The sequence below is a fragment of the Moschus berezovskii genome, chromosome 22 (genome assembly GCF_049115385.1).
Source record: "Moschus berezovskii isolate FMDL1 chromosome 22, NW_MosBer_1.0, whole genome shotgun sequence".
NCBI lineage: Eukaryota > Metazoa > Chordata > Mammalia > Artiodactyla > Moschidae > Moschus > Moschus berezovskii.
The window spans coordinates 15,811,404-15,832,534 of NC_142481.1; the positions used below are offsets into that span (position 1 = coordinate 15,811,404).

Consider the following 21,131-nt stretch of genomic DNA (forward strand, 5'->3'; position numbering starts at 1 on the left):
TTTTTCCTATGGTAGATTTAATAAAAACCCCTACTTCATTCCTATCTTTTTTTTAGAAACCATCAGTTCAGTTCAGTCGCTCAGTCGTGTCCGACTCTCTGCGACCCCATGAATCACAGCACGCCAGGCCTCCCTGTCCATCACCAACTCCCGGAGTTCACTCAAACTCATGTCCACAGAGTCAGTGATGCCATCCAGCCATCTCATTCTCGGTCGTCCCCTTCTCCTCTCACCCCCAACGTTTCCCAGCATCAGAGTCTTTTCCAGGGAGTCAACTCGTCGCATGAGGTGGCCAAAGTATTGCAGTTTCAGCTTTAGCATCAGTCCTTCAAATGAACATCCAGGATTCATCTCCTTTAGAATGGACTGGTTGGATCTCTTGTAGTACAAGGGACACTCAAGAGTCTTCTCCAACACCACAGTTCAAAAGCATCAATTCTTCGGCGATCAGCTTTCTTCACAGTCCAACTCTCACATCCATACATGACCACGGGAAAAACCATAGCCTTGACTAGACAGACCTTTGTTGGCAGAGTAATGTTATATTTAGGTATAAATTGCATGCACGAAAGTATACCCATTTAAGTGTATGTTTTGGTGAGTTTTGACAAATTTATATACCCATGTGACAACTACCAAACTCATGATATAGAACATTTCCATCACTGCAAGATGTTCCCTTTTACCCCTGCCTAGGTGGGCTTCCGTCTATGGGGTCACACAGAGTCGGACACGACTGAAGTGACTTAGCAGTAGCAGTAGCAGGCAATCCCCCAAATTCTTAGCCCCAAGTTGTCACTCACCTGCTCTCTGTCCCTATAGGTTCAATGATTCCTTTCTAGAATTTCATATAATAGATGGAATCAAACAGTATATGTTATATAATGTTTTGGGGATTCATCCATGTTGCAAGTATCAGTAGTTCACTCTGACCCCTATTTTTTCTTGGCTTCACTGGGTCTTCGCTGCTGCACTCAGACTTTCTCTAGTTGAAGCTGCAGTGTGTGGGCTTTTCACTGCAGCAGCTTCTCATTGCGGAGCATGGGCTCAATAGTTATGGCGCATGGGCTTTGTTGCTCCTCGGCATGTAAAATCTTCTTGGAGCACGGATGGAATCCATGTCCCCTGCATTGGCAGGCAGATTCTTATCCACTGTACCACCAGGGAAGTCCAGGCCCATATCTTTCTGAAATAAGAGCTTCTCCTGTTTCTAAAGGACTAGTTTTGCTTCTCCCCTTCTCTAAGTTTCCCTGTTGCTCTTCCCTCTCTCAGTTTCCTTATTTTCCAGTCTGACAGCAGACACTGTAATTCAGTCACTTTTGCTTCCACAGATTCTATAATCCAAGATGTCTTTTAAGTGCTGGGATATCATAAGAACATCAGCATCACCCAGACTTATTCCTAAGTGGAAGGACTTGAAACCCCTCTTAAAGGACATCCTGAAGGATAAACAGGTGAAGTATATGAGAGATAAGCACATGGTGGGCTCGGACTAATTACCTATCCCTGCCAAGGCAGCCTGTGGCATGAGCAACATGTGAGCCACTTTGGAAGGGCCCTCTCATAGCCCTAAACAACTCCCAAGTCTAGATTAATATGATAATGTTAGTTATAATTAGAACATGTTCTGCAAAAGCTAAATGAAAACCAGAAAATGGCCTTAAATGGATTAAACAAGCAGGAGGCATCTTTGTCTTACATTGTGTCAAAGAATCATGTTCCTTTTTACTCTTTTTTTTAACCTCTTTAGTATTCAGCTTACTGTCATAAAGGGTACAAGATAGTTGCCACACTTCTAGCTTTAAATTAAAAGTAGGTAGAAGAGAGAAGGTCAGAGAGCACAGGGTTGTGCCAGCCTTGAAGTACCATGGTGCCACTCTGTTGTCACTGTTGTTCAGTTGCTAAGTCATGTCCAACTCTTTGTGACCCCGTGGACTGTGTAGCACACCAGGCTTCCCTGTCCTTCACTATCTCCTGGAGTTTGTTCAAACTCATGTCCATTGAGTCAGTGATGCTATCTTACCATCTCATCCTCTGTCGCCCACTTCTCCTTTTGCCTCAAGCTTTCCCAGCGTCAGGGTCTTTTCCAAAGAGTCGGCTCTTCACATCGGGTGGCCGAAGTATTGGAGCTTCAGCGTCAGTACCACTCTCCAGAATTTCTGAGTCCATGATCACCTTAATCAAGTTCCAAGTTTTATTGGGATGGAAGGAGGAGGAAGAGCAAGGAATGGGGATTGACACAGAGTAGGTAACAGTAGTGCTAGGTACAGATACACTGTTTGAGCTTAAGATATCCTTTTCTTTTAGAGTTCTTCTGTAGATGAGCATTGCCAGTGCTGAATGAGTAAATTATTTGTACACGAAGTCTGGAAAGGAGGAGAGGAATGGTGATTAACTAAGGGATAAAGGGTGTGTAAATGAGGTTTCTGGTTCAATGAAGAGGGAAGATCATGATCAGACACCTTGATCCTCTCCACTCTGCAGCTGTCCCTGAATCATGCTTGAAGTTCTCCAGCTGTCTGTATTCTCTCAGAACATACAAAGATCTGACAATGAGAATTTTAAGGGGGACAGAGATTCTGAGTTGTGGATAATGGCTTCAGCACAGTTTCAAAGCCTCTGTGGATGTAGGCAACAGGCAAGATGGGCATTTTGAGTAAAGAAGTATTAATACTTGGAGTACAAAATGAAGCAGGGCAAAGCCTAACAGAGTTCTCCCAAGAGAATGCACTGGTCATAGCAAACACCCTCTTCCAACAACACAAGAGTTGAATCTACCCATGAACTTCACCAGACAGTCAATACCGAAATCTGATTGATTATATTCTTTGCAGCCGAAGATGGAGAAGCTGTACACAGTCAGAAAAAACAAGATAGGGAGCAGATTGTGGCTCAGATCATGAACTCCTCATTGTAAAATTCAGACTTAAATTAAGAAAGTAGGGAATACCACTAGACCATTCAGGTATGACCTAAATCAAATCCCTTACAATTATACAGTGGAAGTGACGAATAGATTCAAGGGGTTAGATCTGATAGACAGAGTGACTGAAGAACTATGGACAGAGGTTCATGACACTGTACCATCCCCAAGAAAAAGAAATGCAAAAAGGCAAAATGATTGTCTGAGGAGGCCTTAAAAATAGCTGAGAAAAGAAGAGAAGCTAAAGGCAAAGAGAAAAGGAAAGATATACTCATTTGAATGCAGAGTTCCAAAGAATAGCAAGGAGAGGTAAGAAAGCCTTCTTAATGATCAGTGCAAAGAAATAGAGGGAAAAAATTGAATGGGAAAGACTAGAAATCTCTTCAAGAAAATTAGAGATACCAAGAGAATATTTCATGCAAATTTGGGCACAATAAACGACAGAAACAGTATGGACCTAACAGAAGCAGAAGATATTAAGAAGAGGTGGCAAGAATACTCAGAAGAACTATACAAAAATAAAAAGATCTTAGTGACCCAGATAACCATGATGGTGTGATCACTCAATTAGAGCCAGACATCCTGGAATGCGAAGTCAAGTGGGCCTTAGGACGCATCATTATGAACAAAGTTAGTGGAGATGATGGAATTCCGGCTGAGCTATTTAAAATCCTAAAAGATGATGCTGTTAAAGTATTGCACTCAGTATGCCAGCAAATTTGGAGAATTGAGCAGTGGCCACAGGACTGGAAAAGGTCAGTTTTCATTCCAATCCCAAAGGAAGGAAATGCCAAAGAATGTTCAAACTATGGCACAATTCCACTCATTTCACACGCTAGCAAAGTAATGCTCAAAATTCTCCAAGCCAGGCTTCAAAAGTACCTGAACCATGAACTTCCAGATGTTCAAGCTAGATTTAGAAAAGGCAGAAGAACCAGAGATCAAATTGCCAACATCAGCTGGATTATAGAAAAAGCAAGCGAGTTCCAGAAAAATATCTACTTCTGCCTTATTGACTATGCCAAAGCCTTTGACTGTGTGGATAACAACAAACTGTGGAAAATTCTTCAAGAGATGGGAATTCCAGACCACCTTCCCTACCTCCTGAGAAATCTGTATGCAGTCAAGAAGCAATAGTTAGAACTGGACATGGAACAACAGACTGGTTATAAATTGGGAAAGGAGTATGTCAAGTCTGTATACTGTCACCCTGCTTATTTAACATGTATGCAGAGTACATCATGAGAAATGCAGGGCTGGATGAAGCACAAGCTGGAATCAAGATTGCCAGGAGAAATATTAATAACCTCAGACATGCAGATGACACCACCCTTATGGCAGAAAGTGAAGAGGCACTAAAGAGCCTCTTGATGAAAGTGAAAGAGGAGAGTGAAAAAGCTGGCTTAAAACTCAACATTCAAAAAACTAAGATCATGGCACCTGGTCCCATCAGTTCATGGCAAATAGATGGGGAAACAGTGGAAACAGTGAGAGACTTTTTTTCTTGGGCTCCAAAATCACCACAGATGGTGACTGCAATCATGAAATTAAAAGATGCTTGCTCCTTGAAAGAAAAGCTGTGACAAACCTAGACAGCGTATTAGAAAGCAGAGACATTACTTTGCCAAGAAAAGTCCATCTAGTCAAAGCTATGGTTTTTCCAGTAGTCATGTATGGATGTAAGAACTGGACCATCAAGAAAGCAGAGCACTGAAGAATTGATGCTTTTGAACTGTGGTATTGGAGAAGACTCTTGAGAGTCCCTTGGACTGCAAGGAGATTCAACCAGTCCATCCTAAAGGAAATCAGTCCTGAATATTCATTGGAAGGACTGATGCTGAAGCTGAAACTCCAATAGTCTGGCCACCTGATGCAAAGATCTAACTCATTGGAAAAGACCCTGATGCTGGGAAAGAGGGAGAAGGCAATGGCAACCCACTCCAGTACTCTTGCCTGGGAAATCCCATAGATGGAGGAGCCTGGTAGGCTACAGTCTATGGGGTCGTGAAGAGTCGGACACAACTGAGTGACTTCACTTTCACTTTTCACTTTCATGCACTGGAGAAGGAAATGGCAACCCACTCCATTATTCTTGCCTGGAGAATCCCAGGGACGGGAGCCTGGAGGGCTGCTGTCTATGGGGTCGCACAGAGTCGGACACAACTGACGTGACTTAGCAGCAGCAGCTGGGAAAGATTGAAGGCAGTGGGAGAAGGGGACGACAGAGGATGAGATGGTTGGATGGCATCACCGACTCAATGGACATGCGTTTGAGCAAGCTTCAGGAGTTGGTGATGGGCAGGGAGGCCTGGCGTGCTATAGTCCATGGGGTCACAGAGTCGGACATGACTGACCGAGCTGAACTGAACTGAATTTGAGTATTTCATTGGCCAGCCTAGGTGGTCATAATGCACATTCTAATGTAGAGAGACTTGGAGAGTTAGAGTCATGGACGATTGTTCAAGAGGCAGGTATAGCATGAGTGTCTGCTGAGAAGAGGGACTTCCAAAGTAAACTTACTGAGCCTCAGCTTTGGTTATTTAGAATAAGGAGTTCATATATGCTTGTTATAAGGATATCCTTATACAAAGAAGGATATATATCCTAGGAAGATGCTACAGTCACTAGAAGGTAGTGTGTATTGTACTATGTAACATGTTGAAAAGAAACAAAATTCTCTTGAGAGACGCGTTTGTGTGAAGTGCGTGCCCACATGTGCACACACACCCACTCCACTAGGTCAGAATTCAGAATATTAGAGCTGAAGCACAGCTACCTGTGTTGTCAACAACATGTTCTCCATGGATGCATATGAGAATAGTGAAGGAGGTGCATGCCACAGGGTCTAGTTGGCACACACGGTGGGCATTCCACGTGTGTGAAGCATGAGCTTCCCAGAGGCTATGTATCATGTCTGTGATTGTGACAGGAGTGGTCCTCTGGGTGCAGGCAGGAACTTTAAAGTTTGGGTCCAACTGTGACAGGGAGAGATATTTGCCAAGGTTGAGTTCTTTTGTCATTCTCATATAGGATTGTATTTCTTTTGAAGATTTTGTTTCGTATAGTCATTTGTTAGAAGGCTCAGTAGTAAAGAATCTGCCTGTCAATGCAGGAGACATGGAAGACACGGGTTTGATCACTGGGTTGGGAAGATCCCCTGGAGGAGGAAATGACACACACTTCAGTATTCTTGTCAGGAAAATCCCATGGACAGAGGAGTCGGGCGGGCTACAGTCCACGGGGTTGCAATGAGTAGGACACAACTGAGCGACTGAGCATACATACATACATATATACATACATACATACATATAGTCATGCGTTAGTTGTTTGCTTAGCATCTGTTCCACCGGACTCATCTTTTAAGAGCTTAGCCCGTATCTCTTTTGCTCAGCATCATATCCCCAGTGTCTGTCACAAACATACCACCAGCCTTTCTCAAAGGTGGTACCTCATCTGACCCACAGGACACAGACAATGATTTGAAGGGGTATTTTCTCAGTTCTCTTAAGGATGGTACATAACTAGTAGCATTCCAGATGCATAGGGAAGAATTAATACCCATTATATAGAATAGATATGTTGGGGTGTTGGGGCTTACTTCTCTTACAGAACTTTGGTGAGAAAGGCTGGCAGATACTTTGATGAATTAGAATGCATTCTGAGGGTGAGGGAGGAGAGGACAGCTCCCCCAGTTGTGCTTTCTAGAAGTAGGGTGAATAAATGTTGGTTAGCGAAAGAACAGATTTCCACTAATCCCTCAATAAATATTCATTAAATGAATGAGTATGTGGGGACTCAACCCTCTTATCTCAGGTCACTCCTATCTCTCAGGTTGATGAAAAAACAGAGGGTGATGTGAAGATGCTGAGCGACTGGGCTGAGATTCTATGCCAAGAGTCTCACCATCCTGAGAGCAAACCTTTCATCTGCTTCTACTCCATTGATGACAACTATTTTGTCTCCTTAAACTGGGTGGAACTGTATTCAAAACAAATGCAGGTAAAGTGATCTCATCCTTTTCCCCCTCATTCTTTTTTTTTTAATTGTATTTATTTATTTGGCTGTACTGGGTCTTTGTTGCTGGGCTCAGCCTCACTCCAATTATGATGAATGGGGGCTACTCTGTAGTTGCAGTGAGCGGCTTTCTCACTAAAGTGGCTTCTTTGGTCACGGAGCATGCACTCTAGGGCACGCACATTTCAGCAGTCACGCTGCATAGGCCCACTAGTTGTGGCTTGTGGGCTCTATAGCATAGACTCAATATTTGTGGCACACAGGCTTAGCTGCCCCATGGCATGTGAATAGTCCCATGCCACGGAATGAACCCATGTCCCCTACATTGGCAGGCAAATTCTTAATCCCTGGACCACCAGGGAAATCCCCTATTTCGTTCTTAATCCACTTTACATGCATCATACTTAAACTGCCCTCATCTCAGGATGCTGAGGGGATTCTAAGCTAGCTCATTGTAATACCCATCTGACCTGGATGCAGTGATCCTTCTTCCCCTCTAGTCATCAGGTTGAGAGAATTCACATTCCCCATAAAGTAGGCTAAAGGCCAAGGAAAGAGCCTTAAGCATAGCACTTCTATCACACACCTGATTCCTAGCATCAGGAAACTCCCAAAGTCAAGCTATTCAGTCTTTTCTTAGACCCACAAGAGGAAAAAGGGATCTAAACATTCAACATTTTTCTACCCCTCACTTAAAATTTTTATTTATTCAGCTGTGCTAGGTCTTAGTTGCAGCATGTGGGATCTTTGATCTTTGCTGTGGCATGTGGGATCTGGTTCCCTGACCAGGGATCAAATTCAGGCCCCCTGCATTGGGAGCGCAGAGCCTTAGCCACTGGCCCACCAGGGAGGTCCATCTACCCCTCACATTGGGGAGTAGGCTTCCTCCATGGTGAGGCTTTCATCTCTCATCCTCTTCTAGGCAGTACTCTGGATACAGAAAAAAGCTGCAGAAATGGAAGGAGTGATAAAAAAGATAAAGTTCCATGTGATGGCTCAAGTGCCACCCATCCAAGCAATGGTCCACATAGCTCCCTATCACATGTTAATTGCTTACTGTGATGACATGCGCCTGCGGCTCTTTGGGGATCACCATCAAGGATTCATATCTCTGGGTATGGTCCCCTGTCGTTTCTCCATCAGCTGCCTCAGCTATGACTCAGAAACTGAGATGCTTCTCTCTGGTACCCTGGGGGCTGTGGTCACCTGGTTTATCTTGCCATATGGCAGGGGCCTGCAAATGGCCCAAACTGTGCCTATGCCTGGTGGTGAGCTTGTTCAGGGCTTTTCCCTGAATGGCCCCCCAGGCTTCCTGGTGGCTCATTGTGAGAATAAGGTGAGAGTCTTCACCCACCAAGGTCAGGGCCAGCTGGAAGAGGTGAAGAAGTTCACTTCTATCAACAGTGGCTCCACCATCACCTGCTCCTTCACTTGTTTATCTCATGGCTACTTCTATGTTGGAAACAAGGATGGAGAAATCCATGCTTGGGGTCTAGACAGAGGTAACTTCCTCCACAGCTTCCAGGCTCATTCCTCATCAGTGATATGTATCCAAAGCCGGTCAGAGACCTATACCTTACTAACGGCGGGTGGTGAAGGTGTCGTGAAGGAATGGAACCTTGCCTTTGGGAACTTGCTGCGGCAGCTGGATGTTGACAAGAACATGCAGAGACTGCAGTTCATTGATAACAGCACCTTTTTCTGCCAGACTAACCACACTTTCTCATTATATCACCTGCCCTACTTTTATAGCCTCTTCAATGTCTGTGGTTCTGCTCCCCAGGAGGTGCGGCGGGTCTGCTGTGGCCATAATTGGACTCGGATCCTATGTGCCACTAAGGATGGTCTGTTGCGCTTCTTGTCTCCAGTAACGGGAGATCTCCTGGTTATCACCTGGCCTCTACTTGTCATGGATAAGGCTGTGGCTTGGGCCTATGACTCACACAGAGAGGAGCTCTTTGTGGCAACAGATGGTTCAGAGGTGCTGGTGTTTGATACAACACGCTCTCCTTGCACAGCCAAGTATCTTATGTGTCCTTCAGTAAACCTTGGGGATAGAGTCAGATGCCTGGCCTATGGGCAGTACCATTTGGGTAAGGGCCTTGTAGGAGTGATGTTCAGTGGGCATGACAGTGGCACTGTGAGAATCCTCTCCCACTACAGTTGTGCCCGAGTAGCAGAGATTCTTCACTCTGGGGCAGTCCTGGCATTGTCTACCCTGGAGGGTCCCCAGGAGTACTCCTTGCTCTGTTCCTATGGCATGGATAATATTGTATACCTGACAGAAGCTGTGCTGCAGGGGAACAGGGTAGTCCTGCAGCCTGTCAGCAAAATTCTCTGTGTTTGCCCCCTAAAACACGTGATACTCTTGCCAGGTTCTGTGGGTGCCATCACTGAGAACCACCACTGGCGTCTCTGGAGTTATCAGGACTTTCTGACATCTCCAGGATCAAAGCAGAGATCTGACTTTAAAGAGACAAAATGCCTGCACCAGCGTGCCATCACTTCATTTGATGTTTGCCTTTCCCTGAAACTTTTTGTCACAGGGGACACTGGCGGCTCAGTCCGGATCTGGGACTTCCATGGGAAACTCATAACTGAGTTGGACTCTGCTTTACATTTTGGCCCACTCTGCTTTGCCAATGACCGGGGTGACCTGCTTTTGACTTTCAACCAGAGTGTTTACCTGGTATCCTGCTTAAAACTGCTCCCTCCAGCCCAGCTGATTCACCTAACTCTCCTGAACAATGCAGATGACATACAAGAAGCCCCTAAACCCTTCCTGCCTAGCTTCTTCTTTTCATTTGAAAAAATATTTGTACCCAAATTTGTCTACTTTGGTCAAGGGTCACAGGAATTACGGGGGCTAGAGGCCCTTGTTAACAAGCGGATGATTGCCTTTGACCATACTGTGCCCCATGTTGTGGAGGAAGAGAGGTCTAAGTCCCCTGGGATGCAGGAGGGACCCACATTGCATTTTTTGGAAGATAAGTATATTGATTTTCCTATTCTTACTCCCAAGCATGATCGTCCCCCATTTGTGGTTCCTCCTCAGTTACGACTGGCTGGCTGGGATGGGTTGAAACCTTACCAGATATTATGGCGTTTCTTTGGTCAAGGGCGGCCTTGGCCCTTTCCTCCAGATGGCTACATCCCCAACTCAGTGATCCGTGCCCGCCTTTGGCCTGAGGGTACCCCCGTCTTCTTGCACAGTGATCTCCACCTATCCTACCAAGATGAGGACTGGGACATGACTGGACTCAGCAGAAGTCAGGCACTGTCACCTGTGACTTCAATAAAACAGAAAATCTCAAAAAGGAAACCAGACCAAAAACCCATGCTGGGGAAACAAACTTTCTTTGATATTCTTGTAAACTTGGCCAGTCAAAATTGGATGGGAAGAAAACTGGATGAAGGACTTATCAATACTATAATTGAGACCATCCTCAACCTCACAGCTTACTGTTCTATAGAGCAATACAAGACATATATCAGTATCCTGGCACAGATTTTTGCCTCCCATCAAGTATCTCCAAGGTGGCATTCTGAGACTGCTTGTCGCCTCATGGAAGACACAACTCATTCTAATCCAGAGGTCCGGGAGACAGCCTGGGAGGGATTGGAGAAGCTAGGCTTCATGAGCCGTCTCTTTGCGATTCCCCTGGCTGTGGGATTGATGGACAGTGATAAAAATGTGCGGGCTAAGGCCTTACACCTTATGGTAAGAGTCACGGGCATCCAAACTAAGAGCATGCTGATAGCTCTGATGAAGAGACGAGATGCTCTCCAGGAAATGCAGTAAGTCAGTGACCTTATTCCCTTCTGCTCCTTCTGGTTCCTAACCTTCAAAATCTGACTGCTTCTTTTCCTTTTCCCACAACTTTTTCTGTTCTTTTCTCTGCCTGTGTTCTTTGTTTCTATTTGCTTCCCCCCCGACCACACACACACTGTCTATCCCTTATTAACTTAAAAAAAAAAAAAAAGCACAACATGAGAGTCATGAGTTGTTTTATTTGGGCAAAAATGAGGATCATAGCTCAAGCTGTGACAGCATTTCAGATATTTCTGAGAAAATGCTCCAAAGAGATGGGTGGCAGGGGGCAGGGGGAGGTCAATATATATGTGATTTTGGTGAAGGGGGAGTTCACACAATCAAGCACATATTTTTGCAGAAGGTTTCTGCTAGTCACAAGGAGCAGATGTCACCATGAAGGAATATGGTGCTTTTCTAGATATGAGGAGATGTAAGAAGTGGGCTCATACATTAAAAAGAATGAAATAATGCCACCTGCAGCAATATGGATGGGCCTAGCAAGTGTCATACTGAATGAAGTAAATGAGACAGAGAAGGAGAAATATCATATGACATCCCTTATATGTGGAATCTAAAAAGAAATGATACAAATGATCCAACTTACACAACAGAAAGAGACTCACAGACTTAGAAAATGAACTTATGGTTGCTGGGTGGAAAGGATAGTTAGGGAGTTTGGGATGGTCATGTACACTGCTGTATTTAAATGGATAACTAACAAGGACCTACTGTATAGCACATGGAACTCTGCTCAATGTTATGTGGCAGCCTGAATGGGATGGGGTTTGGGGGAGAATGGGTACATGTATATGTATGACTGAGTCCTTTTGCTGTTCACCTGAAACTATCACAACATTGTTAACTGGTTATATCCCAATAAAAAAGTAAAAGTTCAAAAAAGAAAAAAGAAGGAATTGGGCACATAAAATCAGTTCCTGAAAATATTTAACTATCTAAAGATCTGTTCTGCCAGTTTTTCCAGAGCAGACTGCCTTATTCCTGATCTCCACCTCCTGAACACAGTTCAGGGTGTGTTGAAGGTCAACAGCCACAGTTGTACATGACTTAATCCTTGTAGAGGCAGATGGCACATGTCCTTGGCAAGTGGCAATTTGTAGCTGACACCCTCTTTTTCTGTCCATTGAGTAGCCTGCTCTTCCATCATTTCCTCACTTCTTAAGATTCTTCAAGACTCAAGTCCCCAAATCTCCCAACTAAAGAAGCATCTTGGGTCACTCTGATTACTCTATTCCTTGCTGTTGTAGATTTCTACCTCTTTATCCATCTTTTACCTTGAACTACTCTGTCCTAGACGGTTACTTTAGCCCTGCCTCTTCCACTATCCTTAAGCCACTACCTTCTTTTCCTCTTCTTCCTTCTTCTCCTCCTTTTCCTCTAATTTTGTTTTATTGATGGCTCAGTATAATCCTTGTTTTACCTTGACTTTTGTAGGGAAGACTTTATTGGAGAAATCTCTCTGGACCAGCTGCTGGGAATTCAAGCTAGTAGTATCCAGTACCTGCTTACTCAGGTGGAGCAGCGGTTAAATGAGAACCTGACCTTGTCACACAGAGAGGAGAAACCTCCTTTGATTTTAGCTATATCAAGGGATCATGAACCTGAGGCCCCTGATGGACAAATACCCAAAATTTGGTCAGAACCTGCAAAGATCACCAAACCACAGCAAAGAATGACACGTGTTATGACAAAGAGCAAAAATCTCAGTATGTATGGGGTGACATATAGGGTATATTTGGGGCCCACTTTAAGGCACCAAAAGGCAGGGTCAATAAGCCCAAGTTATATAAAAAGATACCAGTGGTGACAGACTTAAGTAAGGACTCTTTCACAGAAAGTAACCTTTCTGGGAAAGATCTACCCAATAACAAATTTGTTTTTATTGTTTAGTCACTAAGTTGTGTGTGACTCTTTTGTGACCCCATGGACTGTAGCCTGCCGGGCTCTTCTGTCCATGGGATTTCCCAGGCAAGAATACTGGAGTGGGTTGCCATTTCCTTCTCCAGGAGATCTTCCCACGACAAACATCAAGGTCTCATTTCTTTGTGCTGTGCTGTCCTAACTCACTTCGGTCCTGTCCAACTCTTTGGGACCCTATGGACTGTAGCTTGCCAGGCTCCTCTGTCCATGGGATTTCCCAGGCAAGAATACTGGAGTGAGCTGCCATTTCCTTCTCTGGGGGATCTTCCCACAACAAATACCAAGGTCTTATTTCTTTAGGGATATGGAAATTGGGATAAAACAGCAGGCACTTCTGGGTCATAAAGCTTTTGTCGCCTACACTTTTTGTTACCTTTTACAGCAGTTCATTGAACTGGGTGTGTCAGAGGATCTCACGCAGGACCTCTGTGTTTTTCTCAATTACTTTTCTCCCAATATCTCTGCAGTTAAAAAGGACATGAAAGTTTCCAGGAAGCAGGGAGAGACAGAATTGAGCCCTGTGTTGGTGACTTTAGAGCATGAAGGTGAACAGACAGAAGCCAAGGAATCAGATCAAATCGACATTCAGGATGTTGCCTCAGAGCCAGACCTGTCGCTAAGTACTTTCATCCCAGTCACATCCAAAGAGGATGCTGAATCAAAGGAGGTTGTGTTGGAGGCCACAAAAGTCACAGAACCCACAAAAGTCACAGAATCCACAAAAGCCTTGGAGATCAAAAAAGCAGTGAAGGCCAGAGAGGCAGTGGAGGCCATGGGAGTTATGAAGGCCATAGATCAACAGGACATGAGAGATTATGGAAAGGTGATCCCTAAGGCACAGAGACAAGAAAACCTGAAAAGGCTTTGGGAAAGAGCAATGAAAAAAAACCTTGACAAAGTAAGTGTGAAGTTGAAAGAGAAGAGAAAATTGAAGGAAATTCCAGAAACAACTGCAGAAGAGCCCCAGAAAGAGGTTATACAGGTTGCTGAGCAAGAAGAAGATGCAACGAAGGTATTCAGAAAGGATGGTCATGGTTTATTTGGGATGCCTGGCCGCACGACTAAATCAGAAACCAGATCTTGGCGGGATGACATTTGCAATCTTGTGACTTCAAGGATAGCAAGTTTCAATCCAGGAATGTTAAGGGATCTGAGTCAAGAGTTGGTGAACTGGGCTCAGGCAATACTTGCTCCCCAAGAGCCCAGCTGGGATCTCTTCCAGGCGATTTGTCCTCTTTTAGAGGACTCATCAGAACTGGATGACATAGAGATGGAAGAAACACCTGTTGTAACAGAAGTGGTTACAGAGGTTGTCAAGGAAGAAAAGACAGTAGGACCCGGAGAACAAGAAGAACAAAGAGCTAAAAAAATGTTAAAGAAAGGCAAGGTGTCTTCTAAAGTCAAGAAAAAGAAAGTTGCTTACTTAGATGATGACCAAGTATCAGACAAAAAGAGATTCCAAGAAGTAAAGACACTAGCTATGCAAAAAGGGAAAATAACTGGGGAAGCAAGAAAACTGAGTAAGCAGGATTTGAAATTAATGCAGGAAAAAGAGAAACTGACCAAGGACAAAAAATTGATTCTTCAAAAAGTAAAAAGAGCTGAGGAGGGAGAAATATCATCCATCTCACAAAAGAAATTGACCAAGGCAGAGCAGAAGTTAGTCCAAGGAGAAAAGAAGGGAACTGGGAAAGAAGAGGTACTACTAGGAAAAGGAAAGACGGTGAACTGGGAAGGGGTAAAGGTCACCCTGGGACAAAGGACAAGGTACTGGGAGAAGGTTACACTGGACCACAGAGAAGGCAGGCACGCCCAGGAAGAAGGGTTGCCTATCTGGGAAGAGAGGAAGTTGCTCCATGAAGAGGAGGAGCTGATGGAGGAAGAGGAGGAGCTGAGCAAGGAAGAGGAGGAGCTGATGGAGGAAGAGGAGGAGTTTAGTGAGGAAGACGGGGAGCTGAGTGAGGAAGATGAAGAGCTGAGAAAGGAATTGGAGGTGCTGGGTGAGGAACTGGAGAAGCTGGTTGAGGCACTGGAGGAGCTCAATGAGGACCTGGAGGAGCTGGGTGAGGAAGAGGAGGCGCTGACCCAGGAGAAGGAGGAAATAATCCAGCAACTAGAGAAACAAATTGAAAAAATGATGAAAAATTATCGCAAAATAAAGAAAAAAATGGGGGAAATGGAGAAACGTGATGAAGAAGAGGCCTGGGAAAGAGAAAAACTGGCCCAGGAAGAGGAACATTTGTCTAAAGAAGAGAAAAGACTGTCTGGGAAAGAGGGAAAACGGACATTAAAAAGACACGGCTTGGTAAAGCAAGAGATGAAATTGATCCGAGAAAAGAAGAAATCATTCATGATAGAGAAGAAAGAGGCCCGTAAAAAGAAACAAATCCAAGAAAAGGAAAAGCAAGTTGAGAAACCGGAGAAAGTAGACGAGGAGAGGCAGGCTAAGGAAAAGGAGGAAGATGCCAAGGACAAACAATTAGCCAGGAAAAGAAAGAAACTGAACCAAAAAGAGGAGGAAATATTTGGAGAAAAGGAGAAACTGTCACAACAAGAAGTTGAACAGATCCAGAAACGGGCAAGCAAAGCTTGGGAAAAGGAGGGAGGGGCCCAGAAAGTGGAGAAAATAACCAAGAAAAAGAGACGACAGATCTCAGGGAAAAAAGTGGACCTAGGAGAGGAGGGAAAGGCTGGGGAAATGGAGAAATTGTCACTGAAAGAAGAGAAACAGGCCCAGGAAGGAGAGAGATGGGATCAGAAAAAGGAAAACTTGACTCCAAAAGTAGAGAAAGCAGCAGAGGAAAAAATGAAACTGGTCTCAAAAGAGAAAAGCAGAGAGAAAACTGAGAAAGTGTCCCTAAAAGAAGAGAAATGGGTCATGGAAAAAAAGAAGAAAATCAGCAAGGAAAAAGAACATTGGGCCCACACAAAAAAACTAGCCCTACCAGAGGAGAAACAGGCCCAGAAAGAGACAATACGGGGTCAGAAAGAGAGTGAGCAAAGAAAACAATGGGCCTGGGGAAAAGAGAGGTTGTCCGGAGAAGAGAAGAAAGAAACCAGGGAAATGGAGAAAAAGTCCCAGCAAAGACAGGCAAGGGCTTTGGAGAAAAGACTGATTCAGGAAGATAGTATTATGGGCAAGGAAGAGAGGCATATTGCCGAGAAAGAAAGGGCAATAGCCAGGGAAGGAATTGGTGTAACTAAGAGAAAGAAAAAAGCAACTCAAGAAGAGAAAGAAACTATTGAAGAAAAGGGGAAACTGGCCTATGATGTTATGGCCAAGGAGATGGGTGTTGCTAAGGAAGGAAAGAAAAGAATTCAAGAGAGTATACAGGAAGTGAGGAAACTGGATATGGGGGTGGGGATTAGTTCTGAAGGAAGAGAGACTAGTTCCAGAGAAAAAGATATAAGGAAGAAAGAGAGTCACCTGATGCAGATCCTGGCTAAAATAATTAGAGAAATGAGTAGAGTGCCATTGAAAGAAACAGGAATACCTGAGGAAGATCAACTGTTTTCTTTGGAAATGAGTGAAACTGATGGCCAGAGGTGGGAATTTTCTAAAGAACCAGGGGAAATAACCAGAGAAGAGCAGCAGCTGGTTCAGAAAGAGAGAAAACTAGAAGACGACAGACTAGCTACTGAAGAGAGAATACTGACCGATGAAGAGAGCTTGGAGGAAGACCAAAGGTTATTAGAGAAGGTCCAGGAAAATATACTATTAGATAAAACCCAGGTAGACAGTATGTTAAAGGAGGCCCAGCAGCACAATCTATTAGGAAAAAAGCAGCTGAAGAAGCTTCTAAAGATAATCAAGGAAAAGAAACCAGAAAAGACCCAGGTAAAGTGGTTATTAGAGAATATCAGAGACATACTATTCGAAGGCTTATCAGAGAGTTTGATGCAGAAGGAGGTGGAAGCTCCAACTAAGAAGAGGATAGATGAGGAGAGGTTCCCTGAAGGAGAGGAGAAGGAGGAGGAGGAGATTCTGCCCAAGAAAGAGAAAGGGAAATATCTAATGAAGAAGAAGGAAAAGAAAGTAAGCCTGAGTGAAGAGGAATTGGAGGAGGGCTTGGCTGGAAAGCATAAGAAAAAGAGTTCAACCCAAATAAGGAAAAAGGAAAAGAAACTGACTCAGGAGAAAGAGAAGCTGAATAAGAAGGTAAAAGAGGGCCCACATGAGGAAGAGATGGAGTTCTTCAGCAAGGAGGAAGGTGGGGACCCACACATGGAGAAGGAGGAGGAGGACCTCAGTGAGGAGGAGAGTCTGAGTGAAGAGGAAGAGAGTCTGAGTGAGGAGGAGAGTCTGAGTGAAGAGGAAGAGAGTCTGAGTGAGGAGGAGAGTCTGAGTGAGAAGGAAGAGGAGGGCCTAGGTGAGGAGAAACATCTGAGTGAAACAGAGAAGAGTCTGAGTGAGAAGAAGAGTCTGAGTCGGGAGAAGAGGCTGAGTGAGGAGGAGGGGGAGAGGCTGAGTGAGAAAGAGGAGGAAGAGGGCCTGAGTGAGAAGAGGCTGAGCAAGGAGAAGCATCTGAGTGAGAAAGAGGAGGAAGAAGAAAAAATGGAGAAGACAGAGAAGAAAGAGGAGGAAAAGAAGGCTGGACAGAAGGATGAGGAGAGTATGAGTAAAGAGAAGGAACAGCTGAGAAGACTTACAGAGGCAGTGCTCCCAGTAAAGCAGAGAGTATGGAAAACAGAGCTCCCAAAGGAAGGAGTGAACTTATCGAAGCCAGCGACGGTGAGTGAGGTTCTTGCTGAGAAAAGGGAGCGCGCAGCTAAAGAAAAAATGGCTCCTAAAAAAGACAGACTGTTTTATGGACAGGTAAGTCCCACAGTTAGGGATAAGAGTATAAGGCCAACAATTATGAAGAGCCCCCTCAAAACACCATTTCCTGTAGCCCTGGGAAAAGAAAAGGGAATGCTCCTGAAAGTGTTAGGGCATCATTTCGATTTGGAAGGACAGGAAAGTCAACTTCGTAAAGCACATCCTGTGACAACGTCATGGGGAAGACGAGAGGATGGACTCTTGGAGAAAGGCAGGGGCATATTTTTACAAGTCGTGGGAATGGAGACCCAGATCCCAAAAGGCCTCCACAAGCCAAAGTCCCACTTACCTGAAACTATCAGAGAATCACAGAAACTTCAACGCAGGCCCAAAGATGGCACATGGAAATGGTTCTTAAAGTCTCAGGATTCTCAAAAGGGCAAGACTGAGGGCCAGGCCCCTGCCCCTACCCCAACCCCAACCACAACCCCAGCTCCAGCCCCAGCCCTGTACCCATCCCTTACCTCTATGCCAGCTGAAAGGCTTGATTCCCCAGATGAGGACTGGATTAGTAATGTCTTAATAAGACTGGAAGCAGGAGAACAACTTTCAAGGGACAGTTTCCATAGACTGAGCCAACTCCTCAAGCACCTCACTTCAAAGGGATATTTGAAACAGACACATCTGTACAGTCTTAAAGCTGTGGCTAAACGCCTCCAGCAAAACCTACAGGTAGGTCACAGAGACATATCAGTATGCTATAAAGATGCTTTGAGCCCAGTATACATAAAAGCGATCCCTCCAATCAGAAGGAAAGAAATGGAGAGCTGGGGAGAGCCATTCCCTATCCATGAGCCAGTGTTACTGTCAGCTACTAACAGGACTCAGACCACACAGGATCTCAGTTGGCATCCCTTAGCTGAGTCCTATAGGAAGGAGCAGGTACAGCAGTTATCCACTGCTGTCAAGAAGTTGAAGCACCTTTATCAAACCAGAAAGAATGTTCCTACAGTCGTCTATCCCTCTGTGGATAAAGAGTCCTTGGACATCCGAGCCTTGGGGAGAAGAAGTGAGCTCCCCACATTTCACAAGGCAAAGTCCCGGCCCATCCCTACACCAGTATTACCATCAATGACCTACAGGGTTCAAGATCCAAAGGCTTTAACTTGGCTTCTTTCAGGAGAGCCTTACAGGAGTGCACGGGCACAGCAGTTATCCCATGTTCTCCAAGAGGTGGGAATGCAACACTTTCATCCTGCCACAAGAGATATTTTCACAGGTGTCCATGCTTCTGTGGAAAACCAAACTCTGGCACTGATGTTTCAGAATGATCTCAGGGCTCTGAAGGGTGAAGGTCGGGCCCTCAAGCTGCCCCAGCTGGAAAAGAAGGCACAGCCTGTCTCTAAAGACAAGGAAGAGCTCCCAGAATGGGAGACGTTTGTGGCCTTGTACCATGTTCTGCGGATGTTGCAGAAGCGATACGCGAGAGACAGTGCTGCGTGGATGGAACAGTTCAAACGTCTCATGGACTTGTACCAGCTCAAGTCCCCCCGAGTCCAGAGGCTGCTACTGGAGTTGCTGCAGAGAAAGAGACTCCAACCACAGCAGACCATCTATGAAGACGCTGCAAGGATCAGGGAGCTGGTGCCTGGTGAACGGTTACTCTCCGATGTGTTGTGTGGTAGTTCTTGTGCCCCTGCAGGTCCCCTTGAGTTCCGGAATGTTGTGCCCTTGCCTGGGCAGAACAGAGTGCATACTATTCAACCCACGGGCATTGCCCAGTATGGATTCTTACAACTTGCCTGGAAAAGGCTACCAAGAGTCAATCCTTACTGTAGGGAGAGGCTGCCCAACATCCCTACCCCCACTCTCTGATTTGGTTGACTATTAAGACTCTGGGGTCTTACTGGAAAATAAGACCCGGCCACAGGTTTTAAGTCTCCTTACCTGGTACCCACTTTAAGGTGAGGATATATATGGACTCCTTTTCATTCAGCTCCAGAAACATATTAATACATACTAAATAAAATGACATTTCTCATTTGTAACAAATTTGTTGTAACTTAGTCACTAAGTTGTGTCCAACTCTTTGAGACCCCACTGGACTGCAGCACTCCAGGCTTCCTTGTTCATCACTATCTCCTGGAGTTTGCTTAAACTCATGTCCATTGGGTCAATTATGCTATCTACCCATCTCATCCTCTGCTGCTCTTTGCATCAGCTGGCCAAAGGATTGGAGCTTCAGCATCAGACCTTCCAATAAATATTCAGGGTTAATTTCCTTTAGGATTGACTTGTTTATTCTCCTTGCAGTCCAAGGGACTCTCAAGAGTCTTCTCCAGTACCACAATTTTAAAGCATCAATTCTTCAGCACTCAGCCTTCTTTATGGTCCAACTCTCACATCCCTACATGAGTACTGGAAAAACCATAGCTTTGACCATATGGAACTTTGTCAGCAAAGTTATCTCTTTGCTTTTTAATATGGTGCCTAGGTTTGTCATAGCTTTCCTTCGAAAGAGCATCTTTTAATTTCATGGCTGAAATCCAAGAAATCCAAGAAAATAAAATCTAACAAATACTTTGGCTTATTTCTCTTCCTCCCCACGGCTAGAATCCCCTAAAAAGTACACAGGAAAAAGAATTATAACCTTTGTCCTAAGAGAAGCAAAAGGCAAAGGAGAAAAGGAAAGATATACCCATTTGAATGCAGAGTTCCAAAGAATAACAAGGAGAGATAAGAAAGCCTTGCTCAGTGATCAATGCAAAGAAATAGAGGAAAACAATTGAATGGGAAAGATTAGAGATCTCTTCAAGAAAATTAGAGATACCAAGGGAACTTTTTATGTAAAGATGGGCACAATAAAGGACAGAAATGGTATGGACCTAACAGAATCAGGAGATATTAAGAAGAGGTGGCAAGAAAACACAGAAGAACTGTACAAAAAAGATCTCATGACCCAGATAATCACGATGGTGTGATCACTCACCTAGAGCCAGACATCCTGGAATGCGAAGTCAAGTGGACCTTAGGAAGCATCATTATGAACAAAGCTAGTGGAGGTGATAGAATCCCAGCTGAGCTATTTCATATCCTAAACGATGATGCTGTGAAAATGTTGCATTCAATATGCCAGCAAATTTGGAAAACTCAGCAGTGGCCACAGGAGTGGAAAAAGTCAGTTTTCATTCCAATCCCAAAGAAAAGTAATGCCAAAGAATGTTCAAACTACCGCACAATTGCACTCATCTCACATGCTAGCAAAGTAATGCTTAAAATTCTCCAAGCCAGGCTTCAATAGTACATGAACCGCGAACTTCCAGATTTTCAAGCTGGATTTAGAAAATGCAGAAGAATCAGAGATCAAATTGCCAACATCTGCTGGATCATCAAAAAAGCAAGCAAGTTCCAGAAAAATATCTACTTCTGCTTTATTGACTATGCCAAAGCCTTTGACTGTGTGGATCACAATAAACTGTGGAAAATTCTTCAAGAGATGGAAATACCATACCACCTTACTTGCCTCCTGAGAAATCTGTATACAGTTCAAGAAGCAACAGTTAGAACTGGACATGGAACAACAGACTGGTTCCAAATCAGGAAAGGAGTATGTCAAGGCTATATATTGTCACCCTGCTTATTTAACTTATATGCAGAGTACATCATGAGAAATGCTGGGC

General features: G+C 44.4%; 1 protein-coding gene across 2 annotated transcripts; it reads left to right on the forward strand.

Annotated features, from left to right (window-relative positions):
• The first annotated feature begins 1,346 nt into the window (after window positions 1-1,346).
• On the forward strand, window positions 1,347-19,326 carry LOC148774359 (uncharacterized). Of its 2 annotated transcripts, XM_088830485.1 has the most exons (6): window positions 1,347-1,454; window positions 6,758-6,925; window positions 7,863-10,738; window positions 12,207-12,478; window positions 13,160-17,113; window positions 17,180-19,326. In XM_088830485.1, exons 1-6 carry the CDS (start codon window positions 1,347-1,349, stop codon window positions 19,324-19,326), a joined length of 9,525 nt encoding a protein of 3,174 aa, XP_088686611.1. The 2 variants fall into 2 exon arrangements, with proteins under 2 accessions (XP_088686611.1, XP_088686610.1); XM_088830484.1 differs by having other exon boundaries at window positions 13,160-19,326.
• The last annotated feature ends 1,805 nt before the right edge of the window (window positions 19,327-21,131 follow it).